Source organism: Monosiga brevicollis, genomic scaffold (genome assembly GCF_000002865.3).
Source record: "Monosiga brevicollis MX1 MONBRscaffold_29 genomic scaffold, whole genome shotgun sequence".
In the NCBI taxonomy this organism is placed as follows: domain Eukaryota; class Choanoflagellata; order Craspedida; family Salpingoecidae; genus Monosiga; species Monosiga brevicollis.
The window spans coordinates 142,655-169,426 of record NW_001865066.1 but is presented as its reverse complement, the minus strand read 5'-3'; the positions used below and the strand labels follow the sequence as shown (position 1 = coordinate 169,426).

The window sequence follows — 26,772 nt, the reverse complement described above, 5'->3', positions numbered from 1 at the left end:
GATCACTTGGTTGTGCTTTGGGGCGAGCCGTCCTCTCGCGTGACCGTGACCAGGGTCCGATTTCGGTGACGCACGTACATGACTCCGGTGGCTATCGCTGAGACGCACGTGAAATCCCTAAGGAATTTGGGACGATGGTGAGAGTGCTATCACTGAGTCCCAAATCCAGCAGTGATGCTAAATGCGCTCACCATACTGTCTCCATGGTCCCGGCAGGTAGAGATGCAAGCGCGTCGGGCCAAGCGGCATAAAATAGCGCAAGCATGACGCTGCCAAACTGCAAAGTCGTGTTGATCTGAGCAGGGGGAACAAAGATGGTAGTTGCCCAAGAGCAAGTGGGGCGAAAGCAAGGGCAAGGCCAGAAGAAAGAATGAAAAAGGAGGGTCGAGCGTAAAGCAAGATGTAGCAGCCTTGGGCAGAAGCGTTCCAATCCAATGGTCAATAATCACGCGTTTGAACGTCATTTTACCTTGCCCAACATCAGTGGTTTAACTTCCATGGTGGGTTGCTTCATGTCCAGGTACAGTTTGAGGGAAGGAGTGTGGCCCAGGCGCTGTCACAAGAGTACAAGATTTGTTATTTGCAACGGATAGCCAGCAAGGCCTGTGCATTCCATTCAAGTCGTCGGGGCGAGCGCTCCGCCATCACCTACTTGCTGAAGGCTCTTATAGCGTGTCTCGGCCGCCGTGGCGATCATCAAAGCATCCTTCACCACCCATACCGCCGCGACCGTCGCTACATCCAGCGCGACGCCAGGAGAGAAGTCAAAGAAGAAAGAAAAGCATCAAGCCAGCGTTTAGCACGTGCAACAACCAAGGAGTCGCGCAAACTTGATTGTAATGCACCCATCAAAGCAGCTGTACCTGGCAAGAGGCCCGACCAAAATAAGCTGCCAGCAGACACGATGATTAAAACCTATGGATATTGAGCGGGGTGCATGTGAGAAGGTCTGACAGTGCGGCCAATACCCATGGACTTCAAACTCGACACCCTCCTGAAGCACCCGTCTGTTTCACATGCTCGTTCCCGCTTTTCTTTCAAGTTTGTAGTGGCGCATTGTGTGCACAGCCGAAGGGAGACCTGTTCTGAACTATCTTCTGGCTGAAAGCTGGACGTACCTTGTCAGCCAGGGGATCGAGAACAGAGCCCCAAATGGATCGCTGGGATGGCCATTGGCGTGCGATGGCACCGTCCAACTACGAGACATCAAAGCGGTATTGAAACAATATCGCGCAAAGTACATCAAAGCACATCAACAGCAACAGCCACAATTATAGCGGGAGACAAGCCGTGAGCAAGTGAACAGGACAGGTCTCCTCCTGGTTTGGAGCCAAAAAGCAGGGCAGAGAACGAGGGTGCTCACCCAGTCTGAGAATGCGGCAATGCCGTAAAAGCCGAGGGCAAGCTTGGCGCTTCCGCACACAATCCAATATCCAAGAACGGGACTGAGGGCGATGCGAGAGGCGGTCAAGAGGTTGGGTACGGTCCACACTTTGTCTGCGGCTACGCGATCTTGCAGGTCATCAAAGTGTTGGGGTGGGACACGGTTGCTGGGTTCGTCGCGGCTGTGACTAGTATGGACCCAGCGCAAAGAGGCAAGCGGTGCTGGTCGGTGCTGATAGACATGGGTGGCCTTTTGACTCAGGCGCGCAACCGCCCGGGGCAGTGCAGGCCAGAGTGGCAGTTGCGTGCGGACCTGCCGCAACATCCATACACATTGCACGGTCCGCGGCGCAAGAGCGCGGCGGACCGACTCGACAGTAGCCATGAAGTAAGCACGACGTTTACTCGGGACACGGGCCGTGAGTCAAACTGTGGAGCATCCTTCCAAAAGGGCGTGGACACAGCCGATGCCGCCAATCTGTGCCACAGACCAAAGGACTCCGGATCCATACACCGACGAGCGAGGCCTTGCGTGAAATTCAACCGACCAAGCCTTTTCTCGTGCGCCCATCCAAACGCAAGGACCTGGTTGTGCTGGTTTCTGGGTCCTCTACCTCACCGGCGCGGCGTTGCGGACGGGTTCCTGCGAGACGAGCTCACTGCAGCTCGACTCGCTTCGAGCGGCGTGCCTTGGCCGTGTCTCCGGCACGTGTAAAAATCACCGTCCAACCTGTCCGAGCATGGCCTGACCCCTTGATCAAAAGCTGAAAGACCACACGCCCCACCGTCCTGCCAACTCCAGCTGTCTTGATCGTGGTACACCGACTCTATCAGGCACACAGTCGTGGTCACCGCCTTGGGCTGGTGAAAGCTGGCGCTCGTTGCCCTGTGATGGAAAAAAAAAATCAGAGAGAGAGAGAGACAGGGAGAGAGAGAGAGAAAGAGAGAGAGAGAGAGAGAGAGAGAGAGAGAGAGAGAGAGAGAGAGAGAGAGAGAGAGAGAGAGAGAGAGAGAGAGAGAGAGAGAGAGAGAGAGAGAGAGAGAGAGAGAGAGAGAGAGAGAGAGAGAGAGAGAGAGAGAGAGAGAGATGAATTGTTTTTGGTCAGAGAGATGACGCGCGGGTGGGTCTGTACGGAAGTGTGATAATCAACACACTTATGTTCAGCAGAGGAGAGAGCAAGACAGAAAATCTTACATTTGTTACACAACAACAAACAAAAGAGAGACAGAGACAGAGACAGAGACAGAGACAGAGACAGAGAGACAGAGACAGAGACAGAGAGAGACAGAGACAGAGACAGAGACAGAGAGACAGAGACAGAGACAGAGAGAGACAGAGACAGAGACAGAGACAGAGAGACAGAGACAGACAGAGACAGAGACAGAGACAGAGACAGAGACAGAGACAGACACAGACACAGAGACAGAGACAGAGACAGAGACAGAACAGAGACAGAGACACAGAGAGACACAGAGACAGAGACAGAGACAGAGACAGACACAGAGACAGACACAGACACAGAGACAGACACAGAGACAGACACAGAGACAGAGACAGACACAGAGACACAGAGACAGATACACAGAGAGAGGCAGAGGTGGTAGTGGTGGTGGCAGTGCAACAGGAGAAGGAATGGCATTTCTTTCTTTCTCGTGTCGTTGGCGTCGTGGTCGCGTCGTATTGGTTTGACCGTGGTGCTCCCTGATTCGGTAGCGGAGCGCACGTGAGAGAGAAAGGTGCGGTCCTGCTGGGGGCCGGGGCCGGGGGAGCTGTCCTTCTGCTGTGATCGGCAGACTCTTGGGGTAGGTTTCATGGCGCTCAACAACATTGTTCTTGTGATGGCTGTCCGCCCGAATGGCTCAGCTCGCCTTGATCGCTGGCTGGCGGTGTGCCCCTTCTCGCCCGTAACCGCATTTTTAACTGCTGTTGGTGGCATTGCTGCTTACTCTTGGCAGGACCCCATTCTCGGTGTCAACGTTCTGCATTCGTGCGGCCCGGGTGGAGAGCCGACGGCTGAAACAGTCTACCCACGATTATGGCTTGGCGAAGTCTTTGTCAGCGCCTTGCCCTGGCGTTGGTGCTCCTTTGCATCATTAGTAGCTCGACAGCAGACACATCCACCTCAACAGCCGCGTCGGGATCCACCTCAACTACTCTGACCATCAGTTCAACTACCTCTACCACAGCTGCAAACACAACAGCTGCAAACACAACCACCCCAGCCGACAAGACCTCAATCACTACGACTCCAGCTGCCACAACAGCCGAGAGCACAAGCACTACTACTCCAGCTGCTAACACAACCACTGCTGCCACAACCACAACAGCCGACAAGTCCACAATCACTACGACTCCAGCTGCTACCACAACCACAACAGCCGAGACCAGAAGTACTACTCCAGCTGCTAACACAACCACTGCCGCCAACGTAACCACTGCTCCAGCAAATACAACCGCTGCTACCAATGTAACCACTACCCCTTTGGCTCCCACAACCACCCCAGGCATCGCGACCACTACCCCTTTGGCCAACTCCACCACCTCAGGCACCTCAGGCATCGCGACCACTACCCCTTTGGCCAACTCCACCACCTCAGGCATCGCGACCACTACCCCTTTGGCCAACTCCACCACCTCAGGCATCGCGACCACCGCCTCTTCAACTATTCCGGGCAATGCAACCACTATTCCAGGCAATGCAACCACTGATACAACAACGACAACGACGACAACGACAACGACAACAACCTCCACTTCTTCGTCTTCTTCCTCCTCAACAAACACCACTGTGGCGCCCAGCTCGGGCAGCTCGGGCATGACCAAAGGACAAAGTTTGTCGGCCTATCTGCGTTGCTCTGCTCTGCTCGGTTCTGCAACCCTGTACCCGTCCCTCCAGAATCCCCTGTCTCATGAGATCATTCTTTGCTCGTGGCATTGGTATTTATAACCTCCTGTAGCGCTGGCACTGGGCTTTGGTCTCATGATCCTGATTGTTGTGGTGATGACGGGAGGCTTCTTCTTTTTGAAGCAGCGCAGCAAACAGCAGCGCTACCGTGGTGGGCGCCAGCAACTGCGGTCTCAGCTCTTGGGCAATAACAACAGCGTGGCCGCTTCAGACACTCACACCTTTGTGCTAGAAGATGAGGACGACGAAGAAGATCTCATCTTCCCCCTCCATGGTGGCTCGCGTGCTTAAGCCACGGGCTTGCATGATGCGCATCTATCCAAGCATGTTTTGCTTTTTGTGTTCACCTCTCGTTTCGCTTCTAGTCTTGCACCATTTTGCATTTTGTTGTCGTACCAATTGCTAAAACCAAGTAGACGCCTGTCTGAGTGAGGATATGCGGATATGAATTCGTCTTGTCCACTCGTGTGCCTGCACACGTTACTTCTGATTTCTCGTCGTGTCCGAAACATGCATGCTTCGCTTGTTCAGACGACGCCTTGCTGGACAATGGATCTGGGCTTGTTCTCTATAGCCCTGGCAATCGCTCCATCGAGGTCATGCCATTTGACATGCTCATTGCTGGCGCTCGCGAGGTATCGATCCCTATCACAAAAGCACACAACAAAATCAAGTCGAGCGCTCTGGCCTCACGAAGCAGACATGAGGCAGCTCGAGCAAGTTTCAAGCGACAGACCTGGCAGCACGTCAACGACAGCTTGTGGAAGTCGAACGGCGTTGGTTCCTTGTTGCTGAAGAGGGGCAGCGGCAGCGAGCTCGGCCTGGTTGTACTCGTCTTCTTGCATGGTATCACCGGGCATGTGTCGCGTCCAGAACTGAGAAGTCAATACAACGCGCTCGTGAGCAAGCAAAGTGACCACAGTAAAAAAAAAAAAAAAAAAAAGTGGGGTCCAAAGTCGACAGCCTACCGCAACGCGGTGATCGTTGCCGGCCGTGGCCAGCACATGGCCCAACGGATGCCAAGCCAAATCCCAGATGAAGGCATCATTATGGGCATTGGGAATCGAGCCTAGCGCAGAGCTTGTGCTGGAGCAAGCCAGGCATAAATGTGAGAATGGTCATGTTATTGGTTGATGCACAATGGGCATGGGTGGAGAGTCATACCCGGCCAGCCAAAAGTGCAGGCCCCCTTTTCCACTGCTGCTCACAAAGAGATCGTTGTGAATGGGATGCCAGGCAACCACTGCCAATCAATGCGGTGCAAACAGAAACAACCGGTTAAGGCTGTTTGCAGGTCACCCTGGAAGCCTTGATGGCTCTGCACAAAACTCTTGACGGATCCGACCTACCATCCACCTGTCCCTCGTGGGCTCGGAATGTTTGCATTTCTTTCATAGTCCGCAGGTCAAAGAGCTTGACCTGTCATGTTTTGGTGCCGCATGAAAGGTGGCCATATCGGTGTGGGTCAGACATATGCCCAGACACATGCACGGATCGGAACATGTACGCACCAGCCCATCACGCGAGGCAGAGAGAAGCATGTTGCCATCGCGGTGCCACTTCAAGTCCATGACCGTGTCCTTGTGTAGATAAAGAGGCGAAAGGTTCGTGCCGTCACGTGGATCCCACAGTCGCATGGGCTGCTGGTCATCGCGGGACCCCGACACAATCAGAGCTAGTGCAACAGTCCAAAGTCGGCTGGGTCAGACAAATTAAACGGGCAAACAGTAGAGGTCTTGTCACACCAGCAAATCGGGTCGTACACATTTTTGGGTGCCAAGCAACGGCGCGCACGTCGGCACCGTGGCCCTTGAGCACCTGAGCGCAGGGAGAAACCATAAGCCAAGGATTCCGGTGCAAGACACGTGTACTGAGTGGACGGAAGCATTGCACGGGTCAGACGGCGCCAAGAGCCCTGTGAGCGCTGCCACGTACGCGCTCCACTTTGGTGGAATAGAAATCGAAAATCTTGACTGTCTTGTCTTCAGAGCAGGAACAAAACTTGCGGTCATTCGGGCTGAAGCTGTGGGCGCATAGAGGCATCCAAATTGTCAAGGGAGCGAAGTGGGATGGCCGTGTATGAGGCAATGGCGCAAACAATGTCCAAACCTTGTGGCACGAACGGGACCATCGTGCGCATCTGGAAGTTCGGCAACAGTGTTCATGTTTCTTTGCCAGTACTTGATGCAGCCGCCGTCGTCGCCCTTGGTCAACATGCGTCCAGAATGAGAACAAGCATCACGCCGCCGTTTTGAGGTTTGAGGAGCATGGACCAGAAGTTGGAATGAAGCTTACGGTAAGAAGCCATTCGTAGTCGTTGCTCCAGTTGAGGGTGCGGATGCTGTTGAAATGGGCAGATAGAATGGTCTCAAAGTTGAAAGTGCAAGCATACCAAAGCGCAAACTGGCCAGTGGAATGGCCGGTGATGACGCGGCGGCCTGTCGGGTCCCACTGCATTGGCCAGGACCCAAGCCAAGCAGGCGAGGTCAAATGAGTCTTTGCTGGCCTATCGCCAACATGTTGGGGCTCACTCTAGTTCTTCAACATGCCGCTGTGCAGGTGGGCGCGCTTAAACCACGTACCCGGATGCAAAAGGCGGGCGTGTTGGACCTCAAGGCTTCACCACCAGCTGAGGCCTCGCTTTCTGCAGAACGATTCAAAGAAACACGGTCATTGAGCAGGGAGTGATCGGGTTGTACAAGCCTAAGAAGACCATGACGGCCAAGCCGCGGAGAGCGCCGCTTACGTGCACGGGCTTGCTCTGACTTGGCTTTGCCCTCTTTTGCAAATTTGGTAACCACGGCATTGGCACAGTCTCTTGCGTAAACGGCTGGTGGCATGACCTAGCCAATTTGACGCGCGTAGGTCCGTAGGTGTGCGTGAGACCTGTAGACAGGGGTCATCCGTTTGATGAGCGGATACCTACATGATAGGCCTCGGCATCCCGGGGCTGTAGACGCGGGACATCACGACCGTCTTTTCGAAAAAGGCGACTCTACGCGGCAGATAGAAGCAGAAGGCGGAGGCCAAGGCGAGATGAGAAGTTGGCTCTGGTCAGGGCTGCGGCCTCAAGCTTGCCGGGGCTTGGCTGGTGTCATACCTCCAAGTCTGCGACGATGGCGGCGTGATGGTCGATGGTGGGACGGTGATCTTGAGTTGTGGCAAGGAATTGATGCTGGTAGTGTTGTGTGCCTCCAACGGCGCGAAAGTTGCCACCCGTATTGCCACCACCGCCCCCTCGCGATCGCATGCCATAGCGGCCTCCGGCATTGCTGGCACCGGGACCACCCCCTCGCCCTCCACCATAGCCACCTGGACCTGCGGGCCCACCGCGGCCATAGCCACCACCGCCGCCACCATTGTAACTGCCGTAACCACCACCGCCACCACCACCGCGGCCGCCATAGCCACCACCGCCACCGCGGCCGCGGCTACCGTAGCTCGACTGATACGCCATGTCCGGCGCACTGACCTGTGCGCACCAACCAACACAAAGCCAGGGATACAGTCAGATACTTAGCTATAGCAGAGAGTAAAATAAAGAGGACATAGCCTCCCAAAACACAGCAATCTGCCCCAAGCTGCCCGTTATTCATCACTGGTCAAGCGCGCGCTTCCGAACAAGGATGCGTTCCACCAGCACCACCAGCACCACCAGCACCAGCACCGCCGGCACCGTCAGCACCGCCGGCACAACTTACACGTTCTGCTCGTCGTTGAAAAACGGAGAGAGAGAGATGTCGAGGAAGTGTGAATAATGAAAGAGACGGAGAGAGAGAGCGCGAGAAATGCAGAGATAGAGTCAGCGATGATCATGAATGGATTGAAAAGACCACAGTAAATAGCAATGACACAGAGAAACAGCACAACAGTGAAGGAAAGTCAGAGACACACAAAGCTAGAGGGCAGAAACAGAGAGACGATATCCAACAAAGCCGCACACACATGCAGCCCTAAAAGTCTGACAAGCATAAATTTGTCTGACAAGTATCAGTTTGTCTGACAATTACAACATCTCAATCATGGCGGCGGCGGTGTCAGCGATGGCAGCAGCGACCGAGGTCGAGGCGGAGAGCAAGCAGGGGGTTGAGCAGGAGGGCAAGAGGAGCAAGCAGGTGGCTGATCAGGAGATCGAGCAGGAAATCAAGCAGGAGATCGAACAAGAGCTCAAGCAGGAGGTCGAGCAAGAGGGGAGCAAGGAGATGAGCCAGGGGGAGAGCAAGGAGAGGAGCGAGGAGGAGAGCAAGGAGAGGAGCGAGGAGGATAAAGTGGCAGAGATTGAATCTATGCGAGCAAGACGAGCAGCAGAGCGGCGAAAGCAGTTGCAAGAAAAACGCATCAAGCTGGCGAATGAGACGGTGCGCATGCTCGCTGCGCTTGTGTCATGTCTCGGTGCACGTCTTGGTCGCCGACTTGATTGGGGCATGTGATCATGTGGAAACATCGCGTGCAGCGCATGCGCCGGCTGGCAGCGCGCCCCGAATCGAGTTGGAGCTCCGATGACGCGACATTCGTCGAGGCAAACCCGGAGCTCATGGCCCTGGTACGTCCTGACCGTCCACGCACAACCCCTGGCCTTGTTTTGTCTTGGATTTTTGCTGAGCCTCGGTTGTTTGCTGTTTTGATGGCAGATGCGGCAGCGGCACAGTCGCCGTCGCCAGCGTGAGGATCGCGAGGCCGAGGCAACTGACGATCCCGAAACTCTCCGGCACAAAGCCACCAAAGTTTGTTCTCCCTTCTCAACTTTGCTGGCCCTCGGGTGCCTATTTCTTGAACGTTGACGGCATGATGACATGAGCTTGGTTTTACCTTGCGGTTACGCCCTGCGGTCTGATTTGTCCCTCAGGTGGCGACCCTGCTTCAGCAAGCTCGTACTGCGGTATGTCAATCCCATTTGCGCTCCATCGAAACAAGTCCTTACATGCTTCATGACAAGTCGACGCCGTAGGTTGTGTACACGGGTGCTGGCCTGAGCACGGCCAGCGGCATTCCGTGCTATCGTGGGCAGCATGGCATCTACACCAAGACCGCCAAAAACTCAACTGCGGATACCACCGTTGCTCCCACGTAATGACCTCTCTTCTTTCATTGAGCTCATTTTCAACTCTTTCGCCCGACTCGCCACTCACCTCTCAATCATCACTGTAGGCCTGCACCAACAACATTAGATTTGACGGCGTGCTCACCGACGCGTGCCCACCAAGCCCTAACAGCCTTGGTTCAAGGAGGCGTCGTGCAACACGTGGTCTCACAAAACGTTGATGGCCTGCATCGGCGAAGTGGCCTCTCTCCTCAACACCTTTCTGAGATTCACGGCAATGCTTTTCTCGAGTATTGTCCCGTCTGCTCCAACAATGGTGTGCAAGCCAGCGGCCTCTACGCTCGTCGTTTTGACGTCACAGGTTGGCCCCCAAAAGCTGAGCTCTCCGCTCAACCATCAATCCAGCTCAACTCGTGCCTATTCGCCCTGCTTCTCATTAGGGCTCACGGCCCGCCATCGCCACGCCACGGGCCGCAATTGTCCTGCTTGCGCCACTCCATTGCTGGACACAATCGTGCACTACGGCGAGGCGGCGCAGTGGGTGCTTGGAACGCGCGTCGTATCTTGAAACTTGCTGCATGTAAAGGGCACGTGCTAATACCCTTGTTACCTCGTTGTTATAGTTGTAGCCCCGTTCACAATTGGGAAGGCATCGAGGCGCTCCTGCCTCAGGTGGACCTCATCCTTGTCCTTGGCTCCAGTCTCAAGGTTTGAGGCATCAAGCCAAGCGCTTGCATAGCATCGCTCGACGGCCCACTTTGTGTCTCATGTGACACAAAATCTGTTTCTTTGCGCCAGGTACTCAAACACTACAAACCGCTTTGGCAACCTCTGCAAAAGAAGGCTTCGTTGATCGTTGTCAATCTGCAGTGGACACCGCTTGATGCGCGGGCAGCGCTTGTCGTACGAGCAACCTGCGATGCGTTTCTGGAAGCTCTCCTTAATGCCCTGCCGACAGGTTTGTGCGCGTTCATACACGCCCCCATCAATGCCATGCCCGATACAAATCTTCACCGTTTCTTGCTTGTGTTGGCGGTGTAGCACGTCGCCCTGCTGTACCCGACTATGACATGGGTCACGACGCCCTGTGGGCTATGGCAGTTCCCTTGACGCCTGCCGAAGACCAAGCCGCGAAGGAGCCTGCTAGCCAAATTTCGCTTCGTGAAGGGTGGTTTGCTAAAGGCGTAACAGGAGGTCAGCGTCGAGCCAAGCGTGTCAAGGAAGAGTTGGAGGCTCTAACCTAGTGGCCACAGCCTTGGCGCAGCAACCGCTTTTAAGGAAGATATGAGTGCAAGCAGGCACCACATTCGAAATCAATTGAACAAGAAGAAGGAAGAAGACAACCGCCACTGTGACACGCACGCACACCACGCTTCAGTTCGTCTTGTTTTTTGCATTATGCGATCATGTGGGTGTTCAGATGCGACCAAAAAGTGGCTTGAGAAAAAACTTCAGACGTTGAGCTTTTGCGCCACAATGTTCAACACTCGATTTTGCTCTGCCAGCCGCTCTACCAGCGCCTGCGCATGGAGACGATGAGAGCAGTGTGAGAAGCTGACCAGTATCAGAATTTTAATCAACTGGGCTTTTGAAGCGAGCCGACATTCTCGCCATTGGCAAGGTACGACACAAACCTTGAGTTCAGTACCCGATTGATGGGTAATCATGCGCAATCGACTTGTACGCGCTTTGATATCCTACGTGGATGTAGATTGTGGAAATGCAGCTTAAGCTTTGGCACACAGCACCCATTCTCGCCAGTGCCAGGATCAGCAGCGCACCTCAATGACTGCTTCATCTGTATCCAAGCGCATCGGCGCATTGATGTCCTCCTGCACAAGTCGCTTGATGTTGACGGACACAGAGGTCAACAACGATGCATCCTTTAAATGCTTGTTTGGCCACATGTCAAATTCCTGTGAAGCGATATTTGTCACAGAGTGAATGGAGACCCGCAATGCCTCATCACTTGACAGTAAGAGGGCGAGGAAAACTCGGCCGGTTGCTCGCTCGCCATCCTCACCTCGGAAATGTGGCGCCAGGACAGAGGCAGAAGAGAGTCCACCGTTGCCAAATACTTGGCTTTGATGATCTGCTTGTTCGCAGAAGCCTCATCGTTGATCTAAGCGAGCATGGACGGGGTGAGAGATTTAGCGAGTCTAGCAGCACACCCACTCAATGCACCAGCTCACGGAGTTGCAACGTACCTTCTCGATATCGCCCACAGCAAGACCAATGAGCAGGTTCATTAGCACAATGTTCATCTGATCGTCAGGTCAGGGTGAATCAAAACATGTGTGTGAGCAGGCCACGTAGACACGCCGGCGCCATGAAACGCCAAAGATGGCCAATGCAGGGTATACAAGCTCCAAGGCTGATTAGAATTGATTGACATACCAAGATGATGAAGATGGCAAAGACTGGGTAAGCCAAGTTGCCAAAGGGCAGGCAATGCGTAATGCCAAGTGCCGCTGGTGTTGTCCCCGGGTTGTCAAATAGCGCAACACGGCAGCCCTCGTTGCCCGCAAAGACACTATCAAACTCGTATTCGCCAGTCATCATGACAAATGTCGTACTCAAGGCCAGAGCTGTCATCAACATTACGGATGGCAACGACACGTGATGAATTCTCAAAGCAATCAAAGAAACAAATTTGTCTCGTATGAATCGTCCGATGGACAAACCTGGAGACGAAAAGGACTCTTGGTCCTGCAGCATGATGAAAAAGGACAGGCCAAAAGCCAGCATGAAAATGATAAACACGATCAAGACCTAGAAGGAGCACCAGCAAAAGGAGTAATCAGATAAGATGAGTGCAGATGAGGTGTCTGGACACGCTGGAAGCACGCTCACATGCGGGGTCCTGACCTTGGCGGCTGTGGCGAGGATATCCGTCATCATCAGAATGTAGATGCCAAAGGTGTCAAAGCGACGTGCGTAGATCAGTAGATTCATCCACACCAGAAACACGGCAATGCTGCCAGTGAACCAAGTGTTCTCCCAGGCTTCACTTGCTTGCTCTTTAGTGGTTAAGAGGGGGTACAGAACCTGGATTGTGACAAAGTTTATTGGTTTTGCACGTGAGTCGACGGGTTTGGATGATCAAGATGGCACGGTTGAATGGAGAGGGACGCGATTTGTGCTTACCATGAGGGCCGAGGTGACAAAGGCGCCCAAATCGAGCGCATTGCTACCAGTTAGGTAGCGAGCACCCAGGCTGATCATCTGGGCCACTTCTGCCATCAGGTTTAGTCCGGTGAAAATCAGAATGTACACCGTGCAAGCCTAGTGAGGTTTTGTTTGTTTTTTTGGATCGACCCACCCAAGCAAATACAAGGTCATGGCAAGCAGCTTGGTGAGACGGTAGCCACCACAACTTGGAGGGCGTCTGAAAAAGAAATGGGGGGGGGGGGGGGGCGGAAGGGAATCGCGTCCAAGGGACACACCTGTGATGCAGCCGATTGCTCGGTAAAGACGTCGTTGGTGTCGAGAGGATTGACCAGCACAAAGGTAGTCACCATTGCCACAAATAGGAGATACAAGCTCAAATTGACCCCATACAGTTTTGAACCGTACTACCATGGTGCAATAATGTCGAGGGTCAAACAAACGGCCGTACAAAAGCGAGCAAAAAACGCAACCAGGAGGAAGGGCACGTCATCTCAAAGGCAAGCCTTCAGGTGCAAGAGAGAACAGGAAGGAGCCGGTGGAGGGCGTCGCAAATCTGCACCAACCTGATTCCAGCGCAAGGCAAGATAGGCATTGGTCAAGGGGTGCAACAACAACTCAGAATGTCGATGGTCGATGATAAAGGTGATCGGGGACTTGGCGCCTGCCTCCTCGCCCTCGCGATCCATCAAGAGCCGAAAGTTATACTTGATTTGATAATCGTCGGCATCCTTGGCGTTCTCTACTCACATCCCAGCAAGATGAACCAAGCTTAAGACCACAAACTCGCCGCTCGCACTCCACATGGCCCATGTGGAAATGGGCTGGTAACACACGCATTGATCCACAACCCAAAAGATCGGCCTGTCTTGCAGAACATGTCCCAAGATGTGGGGAAAGCTGGCCTGGAACAGGCATGCCTCCAAACTCACTTGTGGCAATGCACTTATCAAAGACCGACGTGGCCATGTTGGGCATGTACTTGATGAGTCGCTGAAGTCCACTGGTGTTCCATTCGTCCGCAGGCACATCGTCACGCTTGCCCATGCGAGCGCGCAACAACGACTGCCACCCCTCGTGGCGGAGTAACACGGCTGCAACTTCTGGGTGGTTATTTTTAGCCGCCCAGTCTAGCGCAGTGTAGCCTCGGGCGTCAGCGTGATTGATCAGCGCATGCTGCTCCAAAAGCAACAAGACCACCAGTTCGTGACCGTGCATGCTGGCCACAATCAAGGGTGTCACGTGATTTGTATCAGCCGAATCCACTTCGGCATCGACATTCAGCAGCTGTCGCACGCAAGCAGCACTCCCCACTACAAAAGTGCGGCCAAGCAACGATGAGTGGGCACGATGGCCGTATCGTCTGGGCAGATGGTTCCGTTTTGTGGTGCGTGCAAAGCAATCCAGGTGGCTCACCGCGAGCGGCCTCAAAGAGGGGGGTCTGCATGCTGTCATCTCGAGCGTCGACATCAGCGCCCGAATCTAAAGCAAGCGTGACAAAACAATTGAGCACCATGGTAGTCATGCGACAGGCGCACATAATAAGAAGCGACTCTTCATGCTCAACGCACCGATGAGTAGATGGACAATGCGTGCGTGACCAGCATGGGCAGCACAATGCAATGGCGTTTGGGCGTTGTCATCTTCATCGGCCACCAAGCGCTCTCGACTCTTGATCAGGAGCTGCAGTTGATCATCGGACATGCCCCAGCAAACAGTATTTGAGGACGGTTTCCATCGGCAAAACAGCAGAACAATCTCCAACGTAACGGGGGGAACGACCCCAGCTTCGAGAGCGCTTGCGCTCGAACCTTGACTACTTTAAAGTGATCGTTCTCGGCAGCCAGGTGCAGCGGCGTGCGCTCGGCATCATCCTTCGCGTCAGGATGAGCGTTGGCATCCAGCAGCAGCTTTACTACGCTGGCGTGCCCACGGGCTGCAGCATAATGCAAAGCCGTCTGCTCATACTTGTCCAAGTTCTCAAGGAGGCGGCGTCCTGCCATGCTGATCTGGGTGAAATGATGCGCCCCCGGGCGTGTCGCGTGAGGACAGATCAAGAGCATCAAGGAAACGAGATGGCGACTTATCAACATTCGTGTTGGCTGCTTACCGTGTCAATGCTGGTCTCATCATCGTCGTGATCATCGTCATCGTCCAGACCACCCAACTGCATGCACCCGCGTTTGGTGAGCAAGGTGCTAGTCGAGACAACCACCAGAGGCTCACCACTAGAATGCACATGACCATGGACTGACCGAAGTAGTGTCTTGGATGTAATTGATCAGTTGTCTGGCGCAGCCCTCTTCACCTTTGGCTGCTGAGTGGTGCAAGGCGGTGCGTCCAAGCTAAGGAGACGATGCACAAACCAAGGAGAAGCAAGTCGTGAGAAAGCCGTGAAGAACAGACAACACTGACAGCCTGCCTTGGACGTGGCTGACATACACGGTCCTCCAGCTGCACATTGGCGTGATGTTCGAGAAGAACTGCAACGGTGCTGTCACGGCCAGCTGCACATGCAAGCATCATGGCGGTTTGGCCATCGCTTGTTGAACGATCAATAAGCGGCTTGGCTCTGTTGGGGGACGCGGCAGCCAAGGGAAAAACAGAGTGCGGCCACAGCTTAGTAAACAGGCGAAAAACACCAAAGAGAAGGTGGTCTCAAGAAGGAGTGGCAGGACATACCGATTCCGATCATCGCGGAGAAAGAAGCGAACAATATCAGTACGGCCAAAAAGGGCAGCACGATGAAGTGGCAGCATGCCCTTGTAGTCGCGGGCTTTACTGTGTTGGTCGACCGCACACGAAGGGCAAAAACGCATTAGAAAGGGTGGTCTTGAGTGCGGTAAATGGGTGAGTCATTGACGCAGAGTGCACAGCCGTGCTCATACATGGAAGCGCCGTGTTCAACAAGAAGGGTGATGACTTCCAGATGGCCTTGTCGTGCTGCGGTGTGTAAAGGTGTACGACCGGTATGTTTGTTCTAGTGCCGTCGATGCCCGACACCACACCAGCACACCAGCACCACAGTTAATGCGAGCGTGATGGCCGCTGCTTGCCTGTGGCACAGAGCGCGATGGACTGACCCGGAGCTTGTGACTGGCACCCAGATTGAGGAGAAACTGGACGGCAGCGGTGGAGCCCGAATAGACGGCATTGTGCAAGCTTGAGCGGCCGTTGCGATCCTAAGAGTGCCGATCGCAAGGCATGCGCCAAATGGCCAAGTTAGACAACTGCACAAGCGTATGTGACAAAACAGTTGAGATGCAAGACGGCAGAACCTGACCACATGCTCAATCACGCTGGAAGTTTTGCCCTCCTTGCCGGCAACTTCGGCAATGAGTTGCATGACATTGACGTGGCCTTCAACAGCGGCAAGGAGGCACTGCCGGTCCACGCGAGTCAAAGCATTGGAGGGGAATGTCAAAGAGGTCAAGTGGTAAGGAGGCTTAAATGAACATGAGAAGCCAAAGTTGTTTGCAGTCGCAAACACGAGGTAGGTCGAACACGCACGGGCGTTTGCTCTTGATCGTCAAGGGCCTCCACATCAGCTCCTGCCTCGAGCAGGAGTCGCACGCTCTGCACGTGACCACCGGAAGCAGCCCAATGCAGTGGCGTGGCGGAGGAACTGTCTCGGACGTCCACCTGCAAGCACACGCACGGACCCAGATCGGTCGTGGCCAGGGTCAAACGGAATGTTACCAAGCATCGAGCGGGGTGGAGGATGAGAGGGGATGGGAAATAAGGCGTACTGAGAGCTGAGCGCGAACGGCATCGTTTTGCAGTAGGAGTATGAGGCACGCGGGATCAACGCGATCGCAGGCTTGATGTAAGATTGTCGAGTTGTAGTCATCGCGGACGTCTAGACGCACGGTGTCCTCCAGGAGCACCTATGACGGACGAGCAGGGGCGACCGGGTTTGCATCAGTTGAATGAGAGCGAATGGTATGTCCCATCAGTGTGTCAGATAACAAGGACTGGGAGCAAACCTGTAGAACCTCGGCCGGGGCGTAGCGTGCAGCAAGATGCAAAGGAGTCACACCCTCTGGCCCCGCATCCTACCCAGCGAGATGGAAGGCAGCCGAGCGTGAGGCCTTGGTCAAGGAGCACACGAAACAAGAAGCCACGATGATGCAGCACGGTCCATACCGTGACCTTGGCGCCATGGCGGCGAAGGGCATGGATCACCTCCACGTGCCCATTGCGCACGGCATAGTGAAGGGCCGTCATGCCTTCCTCATCGCGCCGCTCAACCAGAGGCACACTGTAAAGAAGTGACGGCAAGTCGTGAGGCGTAGCATGGGTGACCAAGAAATAGGTGCAGCACCGACGTACCGATTTCGGTCCTTGCTATTCCCAAGCTGGTGCGCTGCACGGGAGAGAAACTCTTCAGTCTGCTCCACATTGCCATCACGAGCAGCCTACAGAACAATGAAGATACGACACTACATGATCATCGCATGCATACCCCCGGAAGCACGCAGCGAGCCGAGTAGCACCTACTCGGTGGAAGGTCCAAGCGATCTTGCTCGGCGCTCCAAGAGTGCTGAGCTCCATCTCATAGTCCCGAGGCGCCATGACGCTTGTGGCACTGGGCCTCGGCGTGATTGCAGCAGACCAACGTCGCCAAATGGTCCAAGGTCGCGCGCGAGCGAGTGCTCGAGCCCTCTCTGCCAAAAGAAAAAAAAAAAACGAAAGGGAGAAAAAGGGGGCGGAAAGGCAGGCAGCTTCTTCTCTGACTGTGGTAGCGGTGTCGGCGTAATCTCTGCTTTTATCTTAGTTTCTCAAAGTACTGGCAAGGACAATGTGGCAGCTTCTCTAGAAAAAACGCAGCACCGGCTTGCATGTCTGCTCATTTTTTTCTGACGTGTATAAAGGTTATGGTCACTGGTTTCACAAAATCAAAGCTATTTCATAATCGTGCGGGGCCCAATACGCGAAAGGCGACGGAACCGCCCAGCTGAGGACGAAGCAGAGCAAGACTAGGTGGCCATTGCGGCGGTGGGGATGAGGGTTATGTCAAACGATCGGTGTGCTCTTGAACGTGTCGGTTTGTATCGGGGTGTTGCCGTGTTGTTGGCATTTTCCATCAGCGAGGGCGACTGGACAAGGCTCCAAACGAAAAAAGGTCATCATGGCGAATCACGAAGGACGACTCCGGCGTCGATTGTTAGCGGCGTTCAAGGACGTGGTGCAAACAGAGTTGGATAGCTCAGGTGGGTTGGTCTGGAACACGGGGGCGGGTCTCGGCCATGATTGGATTCGGATGCCGGTGAACTTACGAAGCAACACCCCTGCTGTCGTCATATCGGCAATCATTGTGCCACAACGAAGAGATTGAGGCGGGGGTTGAGTGCTTCTTGGAGCTGATGCGAGACGCCCCGGAGGAACTAGCCATCCATGCGGCAGCTGCACAGGGCACGGAAGCACGCGACACCTGGCTGACCGAGGTGGGTGATATGCAGGATCAACGTGTCTTGGTGGCTTTGTGCGAAACGCCCGACCGACCGGCTCATGCTGCTGGCCACGATGACGTCGTTAGCATCTGCAAACAGCCTTACATCAGCTTGAGCATGAGCGAGCCGAGCAGCTGGCCCACCACCTGCATACACGGGACCTTATTGCACTCATGGCAGACACTGTCCTGGCAGATGTCAACCTTGAACTCTTACAGGTTGTCACGCTGCACACTGAATGTGTACTGTTGCTTTTCTTTTTTTTTTTTTTTCGTCAAACTCATCTACCCCTATCTCCTCCCAGCCGGGCACGCGATGCTTTGCCATTCTATCTGTTGACGGCCAATATCACGAAGCCGTTTTGCAAAAGGCTACTCCACACTCGGCTGTCGTGCGTGTTCAGTTTACGGAATACACGGACGTGGTAGAGGTACGGTGCGGCCGCTCTTGATGCCTGTTGATGGCCTACGACCGGGGCCCACTTATTCGATGCCTCCATAGGACGTGTCACTGGACGATGTCATGCCTGCGCCCGAGGCTGAGGAGCTGGGCGTGTGCGAGCTCTGCGCTCGAAACGTGCCACTGACGCGCCACCATCTGTATCCACGCTGCATGCACGGGAAGCTGGTCAAGACCATGGACAAGGTTGGGTCGGACGTTCAAAGCCGCACGACAGCAGGCGGACGAGTGTCATCCTGACATGTTTGAATCTACTGGTGGCGGCCCTTGTTGCAGGCTGAACTTAATCAAGTTGCGTTGTTGTGCCGCTCGTGTCATTCGGCCGTGCATCGATTACATGGCAATGCGGAGCTTGCTGCCAGGTTGGTCCCGCCTTTGCTCATCTGGCCCGCACCTGGCCCACGACGCAGCTCACGAGATGGTATGCCTGCCCATGCGCCGGTGTTTGGCTGAACTGAATACGGCGATAGCTATCACAGCGTGGAATTATTGCTGGCGGATGAGGCGGTACAACGCTGGGTGCTCTACGCTTCAAAGTTGAAGAAGCAATCGCGCCAGGAGCACGGCTTGCTGGCGGCACGAGCGCGACGGGATAAGCTGAGTCTGAACTGAGTGCAGAGTTGAGAAACTAATAGACGGAAAGGGCTTGGAAACTTGCACGACGTGGTGCCATGCTATAACCATAATATAATCAGTAAGAAATTGTATCCATCATAGATTTATCGGGCAAAGTGGTGACAACACAGGGGCAGATAAAATCGCTTAAGCGGGATTGCCCTTTCCCATGGGAACCGGGGCAGGGAAGACAGCCAGATCCAATGGCCGCGCAGCGGCTCGAAAAGACCTCTTTGGGATCCCGACTGCTGGACAGGAGTCGACTAGGGCCCGAGTCGCGTGGGGCCGACAAGAAAATTCTTTGGGCAGACTCAAGAAGAGCCGCCTTTGCCACCTATTGTGACTACTGTGGTCAGAGTCCGCCGGTGTAGGCGGCATCTGTCAGGCCCCAGCGCTCGTTGGCGTTGCATGGGAAGAGTTGATGTAGGTGTGAGCGAGACTTGAGGATTTGCTCGTACTGGGAGACGGAAATGTCCTGCACGGGGGCAGGACAATCATTGGTCCAGCGCGCGCGGGCCCGGGTCATATCAAATGGCCGCTTGGCAGATTCGGCAGCGTTCTGCGCGAGCTCGGCCATGTATTCATCGGTGTGGACGTAGTGAATGGCAACGTAGTCGTTGCAAACGTCCGGCATACTCGTGTTGACGGGGGTACGATGAACCCACTCATGATAAAAGGCTGTGTGGCTGGGCAAGTAGTCGTAGACGTGTGGCGACGTGAGCTGCCAGTGGCGTAGGGCAATGTCGCCGTAAGGACAGCACATCAGCTGGTCATAGCGGGCAACAATGTCCTCGGCAATGCCACGGCCCATGATGAGGGCGTGCTGGTCGAGCCAAAAGCCCGCCTCGCAGTGAGGCCAGCCAGCCAAGCGCCAAGGCTGGCCCAGAACCTTCCAAAACCGAGCGAGATGCCGTATGCACCAAAACACATCGTCATCGCTGATGACGAGGAACTTGAAGGGGATGCCCGACTCGACAGCGAGGCGGATGGTGTGCCGGAGGCGATGGGCCAAGAAGAGGCCGGGCGGAGAGTCTGAAACCCAAATGTCACCATGGGTGCGATTCTCCTTGCGGGCATCAGCCAAAGCCTCTGCGGGCTCGGCATCCAGGATAAACCGATACTGACCACGAAAATACTTGAGCTGGGGGCTGGTCAACAGATGCCGACGCAAGCTCGAGCGACGCGGCCCTCGAAAGGGCGCCGAAGGAATCAGCAGCAAAAAGTCTTCATAATCATTCGCCGACGCCACCACGGCCCCAACATGCTGCACCACCACCGTAGCCAACGTAACCCCAGCAAACCCCGGCCCCCTAAAAGCACGCTCCCGCTGCCCGCCAACCAGCACGACCACCAGCCAAGCCACGCCGAGCCCGAGGAAACCACGCACCATCCCCACCCTTGACACCCACTCTCTCGCTCTCTCTCTCTTGCAAATGTCAGATGTCAGAGGAAATGGCCGCTACCAGGTGTACCTTATTCTGGTCGCGACCACCGTCATCGTTGCTACCACGTGTGAGTGTGATCCGTGTGCCAGTTTGTGGCCCGGGGCTACCAAATGTTCACCTCCACTCTTTTGTTCTCCAGGCATGGAACACGACCTTCACGCCCTCTCTGTTTTCCCCTTGAAATCATCTCTCCCCGTCTCATGCCCACAGCTCCTCTCTCCGCCCCTCTCCTCCATCTTCCCCAAAGGTGTGCCACAGAAAAGATCTGTACTCTCCGTATCTCTCTCTCTCTCTCTCTGCATCTCTCTGCATCGTCTCTCTCTCTCTCTCTGTCCTCTCTGCATCTGTCTCCTGTCTCTCTCTACATCGCCGTCTCTCTCTCTTCTCTCTCTGTCTCCCTCTCTCCCTCTGTCTCTCTCTGTCTCTCTCCCTCTCTCCCTCTCTCCCTCTCTCTCTCTCTCTCTCTTCTCTTCCTCTCTCTCTCTTCTCTTCCTCTCTCTCTCTCTCTCTCTCTCTCTCTCTCTCTCTCTCTCTCTCTCTCTCTCTCTCTCTCTCTCTCTCTCTCTCTCTTTATTATTTCTTTGTCTCACAGTGCTGGCTCAAGATGGCAGCGACCGCTTCGACGACAAACCCGCAGTCGGGCAGTGCTGCCGGCTTTGAAGGTGCGTACCTGACTTCTCCTGTCTGTCTGCTGTTCTCTGAGGGTGGACGATTTGCGATATGGCGCTCGAGGTCCGATACAGTCCTGTCACACACACACACACACCAGCTGGTTCATGCATTCGGTCGAATTGGAGCAACTTGACACGCTCTCGCGCTCGCTCGCACGCCTTGAGACCGGCGGCACTGGCTTTGGGCACCTGTCTCTCTGCCCTTGTCGCCCTTGCGCGAGCTCCTGTACCCATGTCTTTCTCCACTCGGTGTCCCTCTGGCTCTGCTTTTGTCTCGCTGCTTTGCGCACGCCTATCCCACGCTGCCATGCGCCCGATGATTTGGCACACCTATGGCCCGCCTCCAGCTCGTTTTGCCTTTGACCTGCGGCTTCTATCTGTCCTCTCACCATGGTTTTCTTACCTGGCCCACAGATCCGCGCAAGAACAGCATCCTCGAGCAGGCCGAGCGCATCCGCAGCCACAAGGTTCCATGGGAGGCCTTCTCGTGCGTAGTAGTTTTGCGTTTCTTTCCCTCCCGCAGTGCTGGGCCTCTTGAGTTCTCGAACCAACCCACTCATGTCATGTGCCCTCTACGTAGTGGCATCGCTGGCGATGAAGCCGTTGCTGCCATCAAGCAACTGGATGGCAGTTCCGAAAGCACCGCTGCTGAGCTCGCCAAGGCTGACCCCAAGGTTCGGCTGCTGGGCAATGACCAAGCCCTCCCCTCTCCCCCCTCCTTCAAGGCTTTATCCAACCCATCCCTGCGCACTCCACCTTGCTCACCGTTCTTGGAATCCATCTTTCAGGCCCTCATTGCGACGCTGAAGCTGTTCAGCAAGCTCTCCAACGCGGTAACCCTCGAGTATCTGGTCACACTGCTTGATGACTTTGCTGAGCTCGACTCGGCCCATACCAGTCGAATCATGAGTGCTGGAGAAAAGTTTGTGCCATGCTCTCCGTCCTGCATTATCAGTGCACCGTCACAACTTTTCCAAAATGAATGTATCGCACGCCTTTCTCATCCCGCGTAACCTGGGCCTGGCACGGTAGGTTGGAGGATGGCAAGGCAGACACTAGCATCGATATCTTTGTCAAACGCCTGGCTGCCGACAATGACTACGTTGCACACCAAGCAGCCCGCATGCTGGCTCGGTGCGTCCTGTTCTTCTTTTTTTATTTTTCATTTTTTTTATTGTAATTCTTTGCTAGGTCCTGTCTGACTCATGCCTCCCCGCCTTACCGTACGCATCATACCCCGCCCCTTCTTTCTGGGCCGACAGCTTTGCTCTCGATGGCTTCAAGTTTGAAGAGGATGCCATCAAAAAGTATCTTGATTGGGCCGCAAACCGCATTGCCTCAGGCGTATGTGCCATGCCCGAAGCTCGCTCACACACGCTGTCCTTCCAATCGCGCTTTTCACCTCTGATCATCGCCTTGTTTATTTCTCCGCTGTACTGCAGGACCGCCCCGGCGTGTTGTTGGCTCTCACAAGCCTGTCTCGCACATTCCGCAAGGACGAGTTTCGCGAGGGCGCCGTCAAGCACGCTACCCTGCTGGATGTGCTCAAGACGCTGCTTACCAGCACGAGCCAGATTCAGACCCAGTACCAGGTGCTTCTGGTCTTGTGGGTCCTCACCTTTACCGAGCACTCGGTTGCGGGCATGCGCCAACATGCACATGCTCTCCTGACTCCGACTGCCGAGATTATGAAGGCGGCCTCCAAGGAAAAGGTGGTCCGCATGGCCTTTGGCTTTGCCCGTAACATGATTGTCAAATCCGCCAAGAATGATGGCCATGAGTATTGTGCCCTCCTGATCAAGTGCGTGCGCTCGCTCACGTGCCCCTCGGCACCCGGCACGGATTCACACATTGTCACTCACCTACACCTCGCGTCCATCTACCCCCCTACCCCGCCCCACAGCCACAAGGTCATGCCCCGCGTGACAGAGCTCGTCACACAGCAGCCATATAGCGATGAGGATCTCCTCCAAGATGCCACGGAGATTTCGGAGCAGCTCAAGGTCAGCCCGTGCCACCACTCCATGCCTTTTCCTTTGCCGCCCTTGTCCCGTGGCCCCGTTCTCCTGGCTTTTCGTTTCATGTTCTTGTTGACGCTTTGCCCGCCTGCTCACTCGAATGCCCCGATCGTTCGTAACAGATGGTCTTTGAGTCGCTCAGCTCATACGACGAGTATTTGGTCGAGGCCAAGAGTGGTGCTCTCCGCTGGTCGCCCGTCCACCGTAGCGAACGCTTTTGGCACGAGAGCGTTGCTCGCTTCAACGACAACGACTATGAGCTGCTCAAGATTGTGGCTGCCTACCTTGACCGCGAAGATGACGCCGAGGTGTGTTCCATGCATCCCAGTCCAAGGGCGACCCCCAGCCCACAATCAATCCCGCTCTTCTCACTGAGGCAAAATGACTCATGACTTGCAGAGCGTGGCGGTCGCGATCCACGATTGTGGCGAGTATGTTCGGCATTATCCCTATGGCAAGAATGCCCTGAGCAAACTTGGTGCCAAGGAAAAGATCATGGCCCTGATGGAGGGTCGTGATCAACGCGTGCGCTATGAAGCTCTTATTGCCGTTCAGAAAATGATGACCGACCACTGGTGCGTTTGCCGTGCACCTTCATACCCCCGCACCTGAACCTACAGACGCTCGTTTTAATCCTCGATCGCCTCGTCCAACCCTCAGGGAGTTCCTGGGCCAGCAAACACGCAAGGTGGCTGAGGGCGTTGCTACCAAGTAGTCTTGTCCTCACCGCCTCCCTTGACAGTTGTACCCGCCATACCTTCCCCTCTGTTTCCTCGATCGTGCCGCTAGTGTTTGGCCTCCTTGTCAGCGTTGTTGTGTCCTTGCTGGAGCGAAGCTGCTACTTCCCTCACTATCAGCACCACGAGCATTAGTCCCCCGTTTTTCTTTCTTGCTTACCCATCCCATCTTGTCGTTTATCTTGAGGCTGCTGTGATCGGGGCCCTCCCCTGTTGCCTGAGAGTGTACTAGACGCTACCCACTGCAACCCGTCCGTACCCCTGCGACGCCTCTTGCCACCCCTCAAAATTTATAATGTTTCGTGGTCACCTTTCAAGGACAGAAGCAGGCCGTCAAGGCTTCTCGATTCTATTCTTAATGATATCATGATAATGTTTGCCTTGTGCAAACCCCCACCCCCACCCCTCTTGACCACCGAATCATTCGGCAACAGTCAAGTTTGACCCAACCACATCGGGCGTGAAAGCCGGCCCATATGCCAAAAGCACCACAGTCCAAAACAGCACACTGAGCAGAAGACCCATCCAGGTAAACTCCAGCGTGCTGGTACGCTGGGGCTTGTTGCGAGCCTCCTGTGTGATAACTTCCCTCTCGAGGACCTTCCACGCTGCATCAAAGTCCTCAGCTACCATCACGCAAAGCAAAGCCACAGGTTGCATATTAACATTGTCCGACACCACCTTCGAGCTGCAAGACGAAAAACCCCTCGTGACCCCACAACATACGTGAGAGCAAGCAAACGGGGGGCTGAATCTCGAGCCGATCGTCCTGGTGATGACCTTGGACTTGGCGCTTGTGCCGTTCAAAGGCCGTTTGTAACGAGTGCAGGTAACGCTGCTGCAGCAAGTCGACGTGACGTGCCGAAGGCCGCGCCACGTAGGGCACTTCCACAGCCTCGCCGACTAACAAGGTCACCTATCACCACAGAACACGGTCACGAATGTGGCAAGACCAACCCTGCATAACCGCGGTTGCACGCTCTCCGGGCATGAGAAGATGCCACTGGAGCCAAACCAACCTTCGCGGGACGAGGCACACCAGGCAACCCGTATGCACCATAGGGAACAAAAATCACGTTGGCTCCAAAGGTTTTGGTGACCCATCGCTGCAACCAAAGAGGTGTTCGAATATTATCCAGCACCGCCGGCTCGCCAAAAGAGTACACCGGTACCAAGTAATGACGTCGCAAAGGGTCCTTGGACTTTTCCCGCAGTGCAATTTTGATGAAGCCTTTGTGCGAGCTGTCAATATAAATGTCCTGCAAAGTGCATGAAAGAGAGTGCAGGAAGAAACAACCGAGAATGAATGGGTGTGAGCGTGAGAGAGAAGGCATTTTCTCGGAGTATGAGAAAGCTGTGCGCTGAAGTGTACCTTTTTGCGTGAGTCGCTGAACAGCATTTCGAGCTGACCACCCGGTACAAGCAATACCGAACCCTTGCGACGCAGCCCGGCCCGAAAGCCAGCCAGCGTGACCTGGTAACAAACGATGAAGGAAGACAATGAGCACGGGTACATGCAAGCCTTCTGCTCGTCTCTTCCAGATCAAGCTGAGCTCACCTCGAGCCCACCCAAGAACTGCATCATGTCCCGAATCAGGGGAACGAAATGGATAATGCTTGAAGTCAATACGGCCGGCTTAACCTCAGGAAAGAGTGCATGCCACTGCGAAAAGTTGGCCGAAAACCGCCGTATCACGCGACAATCAGAAGCAGAAGCGCTCTTGGGCATGACACGCATGTCGACACCCATCGCAAGCACGCTTGCGCGAGCGAGTAGGGAGATGAAAGATATTTGGGGTTAACCTACTGCGCGGCTGCGTGTGCCATAGGCGGCTGTGATCGGGAAAATGCCGTGGGGGGAGAACCCAAAGATATGACGATCAGCTCGGCTCAGCGGAGTACGGCCATCATAAATTACCTTGAGAGTCAAAGAGCATGGTCAGCTGTGATTAAAGCGCAAACGAGCGGGAACGACAAGTACTTTGAGCTGAGAGCTACATGGCCAAACCTGAAGCGAAAAATACTTGGTGATAGCGTCCACCATCCAAGAGCCCGTCATCTGCCGCTCGCGTCGCCCTGAAAGAGACGGTTCACCCACATAGGTCTGTCGACGCGAGGTGAGCAAGCTGGATACTTGCGATGCACACTCACAAACGCCATTCCCGAGCCTCGATCTGGCTGTCTAGGTGAGGGTCTGATGGTGACTGACTGACCCAGATATAGATGGAGCCCATCACTGTCCAAGTGCCGACCACTGCGGCTGGGTAGGTTTTGACCAGCAGGACCGAGCTGATAAAGAACCCGATGATCAGCTAGTGAACACAAAATCATCATACCGCCCAACGAGAACGCCCGATTCGGGGTAAGTGGTGTGGCGTGAACCAGCGCAAACATTGAGCTTGTCTGAAGCGGGGACAAAGCTCATGGCGGGCGTGCCTTTTCGAGGTTGCAGGCCAGAAGAACGACCAACACCCGGGCGGCCAACGCAAGGGTGTCTCGAAAGGAAGGTGGCGGCGGCGGCGAATCTGGTGATGTGCGCTCCTCGACAACAGGACTTTCGGATGCATCGTCGCGCTTGTACACCAACAAGGAGACGGCATTGAGCGCCTCAGCGAGCAGGGCGGCAATGGCCACCATAGAAATGGAAGGCAGGGCTTCGCTGGTTTATATTATCCACAAGGCATGGCCATAACAACGACAAGTGAGGGCTCCGAAACGAAAATGCGATCATGTTCTGGGAGCGAGGGAGGTGCGAGCCATTTTGACCGATGAGGTACCGGCGTGCGACGAGAAGAAAGAGAAGCGCTTGTTGCTGAAGCACGTCGCATACGAGAGCTTCAAAGTGACAGAGGAAGAAGAATGCGCTCACAGTGAAA

General features: G+C 54.9%; 8 protein-coding genes across 8 annotated transcripts in view; 4 read left to right on the top strand and 4 right to left on the bottom strand.

Annotated features, from left to right (window-relative positions):
• Positions 1-2: 2 nt before the first annotated feature.
• On the bottom strand, positions 3-3,023 carry MONBRDRAFT_28834 (uncharacterized protein; the record flags this gene model as incomplete). The annotated part of the gene is made up of 9 exons (XM_001749236.1): positions 3-117; positions 192-295; positions 470-553; positions 653-735; positions 864-915; positions 1,119-1,196; positions 1,364-1,696; positions 2,206-2,510; positions 2,579-3,023. The coding sequence occupies 9 exons, from the start codon at positions 3,021-3,023 to the stop codon at positions 3-5; spliced, it is 1,599 nt and encodes a 532-aa protein (XP_001749288.1).
• An 18-nt stretch (positions 3,024-3,041) lies between these two features.
• Positions 3,042-4,705, top strand: MONBRDRAFT_34050 (uncharacterized protein). Its single transcript, XM_001749305.1, has one exon. The coding sequence runs from the start codon at positions 3,420-3,422 to the stop codon at positions 4,329-4,331; it is 912 nt and encodes a 303-aa protein (XP_001749357.1). The 5' UTR covers positions 3,042-3,419; the 3' UTR covers positions 4,332-4,705.
• A 152-nt stretch (positions 4,706-4,857) lies between these two features.
• MONBRDRAFT_34049 (uncharacterized protein) lies at positions 4,858-7,746 on the bottom strand (the record flags this gene model as incomplete). The annotated part of the gene is made up of 15 exons (XM_001749235.1): positions 4,858-4,934; positions 5,026-5,164; positions 5,258-5,375; positions 5,454-5,532; positions 5,639-5,708; positions 5,801-5,964; positions 6,035-6,107; positions 6,225-6,312; positions 6,399-6,493; positions 6,585-6,740; positions 6,872-6,933; positions 7,036-7,132; positions 7,216-7,284; positions 7,390-7,607; positions 7,647-7,746. 15 exons carry the CDS (start codon positions 7,744-7,746, stop codon positions 4,858-4,860), a joined length of 1,605 nt encoding a protein of 534 aa, XP_001749287.1.
• Positions 7,747-8,311: 565 nt separating this feature from the next.
• On the top strand, positions 8,312-10,574 carry MONBRDRAFT_28831 (uncharacterized protein; the record flags this gene model as incomplete). Its single annotated transcript, XM_001749304.1, has 10 exons — positions 8,312-8,647; positions 8,743-8,832; positions 8,921-9,013; positions 9,136-9,168; positions 9,238-9,356; positions 9,438-9,691; positions 9,771-9,867; positions 9,954-10,038; positions 10,129-10,288; positions 10,372-10,574. 10 exons carry the CDS (start codon positions 8,312-8,314, stop codon positions 10,572-10,574), a joined length of 1,470 nt encoding a protein of 489 aa, XP_001749356.1.
• A 7,055-nt stretch (positions 10,575-17,629) lies between these two features.
• On the top strand, positions 17,630-19,022 carry MONBRDRAFT_28829 (uncharacterized protein; the record flags this gene model as incomplete). The annotated part of the gene is made up of 6 exons (XM_001749303.1): positions 17,630-17,711; positions 17,830-17,945; positions 18,256-18,381; positions 18,453-18,596; positions 18,687-18,772; positions 18,881-19,022. 6 exons carry the CDS (start codon positions 17,630-17,632, stop codon positions 19,020-19,022), a joined length of 696 nt encoding a protein of 231 aa, XP_001749355.1.
• A 96-nt stretch (positions 19,023-19,118) lies between these two features.
• On the bottom strand, positions 19,119-20,438 carry MONBRDRAFT_38643 (uncharacterized protein). Its single transcript, XM_001749234.1, has one exon. The coding sequence runs from the start codon at positions 20,413-20,415 to the stop codon at positions 19,378-19,380; it is 1,038 nt and encodes a 345-aa protein (XP_001749286.1). The 5' UTR covers positions 20,416-20,438; the 3' UTR covers positions 19,119-19,377.
• A 232-nt stretch (positions 20,439-20,670) lies between these two features.
• MONBRDRAFT_34046 (uncharacterized protein) lies at positions 20,671-24,204 on the top strand. The gene is made up of 11 exons (XM_001749302.1): positions 20,671-20,717; positions 21,063-21,132; positions 21,556-21,628; positions 21,722-21,815; positions 21,930-22,063; positions 22,174-22,275; positions 22,404-22,485; positions 22,584-23,144; positions 23,282-23,467; positions 23,559-23,734; positions 23,820-24,204. The coding sequence occupies exons 2-11, from the start codon at positions 21,075-21,077 to the stop codon at positions 23,872-23,874; spliced, it is 1,521 nt and encodes a 506-aa protein (XP_001749354.1). The 5' UTR covers positions 20,671-20,717; positions 21,063-21,074; the 3' UTR covers positions 23,875-24,204.
• Positions 24,205-24,316: 112 nt separating this feature from the next.
• The window catches only part of MONBRDRAFT_11449 (uncharacterized protein), a gene marked incomplete at both ends in the record, with an annotated part of 3,701 nt that continues 1,245 nt past the window's right edge, over positions 24,317-26,772 (bottom strand). Inside the window, 5 exons of the mRNA XM_001749233.1 lie at positions 24,317-24,522; positions 24,623-24,812; positions 24,916-25,155; positions 25,269-25,370; positions 25,704-25,814. Of these exons, the coding sequence (XP_001749285.1) occupies positions 24,317-24,522; positions 24,623-24,812; positions 24,916-25,155; positions 25,269-25,370; positions 25,704-25,814 (849 nt within the window). The remainder of the gene's footprint in view (positions 24,523-24,622; positions 24,813-24,915; positions 25,156-25,268; positions 25,371-25,703; positions 25,815-26,772) is intronic.

What these genes read in the sequence shown, in the direction of transcription:
- MONBRDRAFT_34050 (XM_001749305.1), top strand. Translation starts at nt 3,420, where the DNA reads ATGGCTTGGCGAAGTCTTTGTCAGCGCCTTGCCCTGGCGTTGGTGCTC.
- MONBRDRAFT_38643 (XM_001749234.1), bottom strand. Translation starts at nt 20,415, where the DNA reads ATGGTGCGTGGTTTCCTCGGGCTCGGCGTGGCTTGGCTGGTGGTCGTG.
- MONBRDRAFT_34046 (XM_001749302.1), top strand. Translation starts at nt 21,075, where the DNA reads ATGGCAGCGACCGCTTCGACGACAAACCCGCAGTCGGGCAGTGCTGCC. An exon ending in CAGTGCTGCCGGCTTTGAAG is followed by an intron (nt 21,133 to 21,555) that starts GTGCGTACCTGA and finishes CCTGGCCCACAG; the next exon opens with ATCCGCGCAAGAACAGCATC. An exon ending in ATCATGAGTGCTGGAGAAAA is followed by an intron (nt 22,064 to 22,173) that starts GTTTGTGCCATG and finishes CTGGCACGGTAG; the next exon opens with GTTGGAGGATGGCAAGGCAG.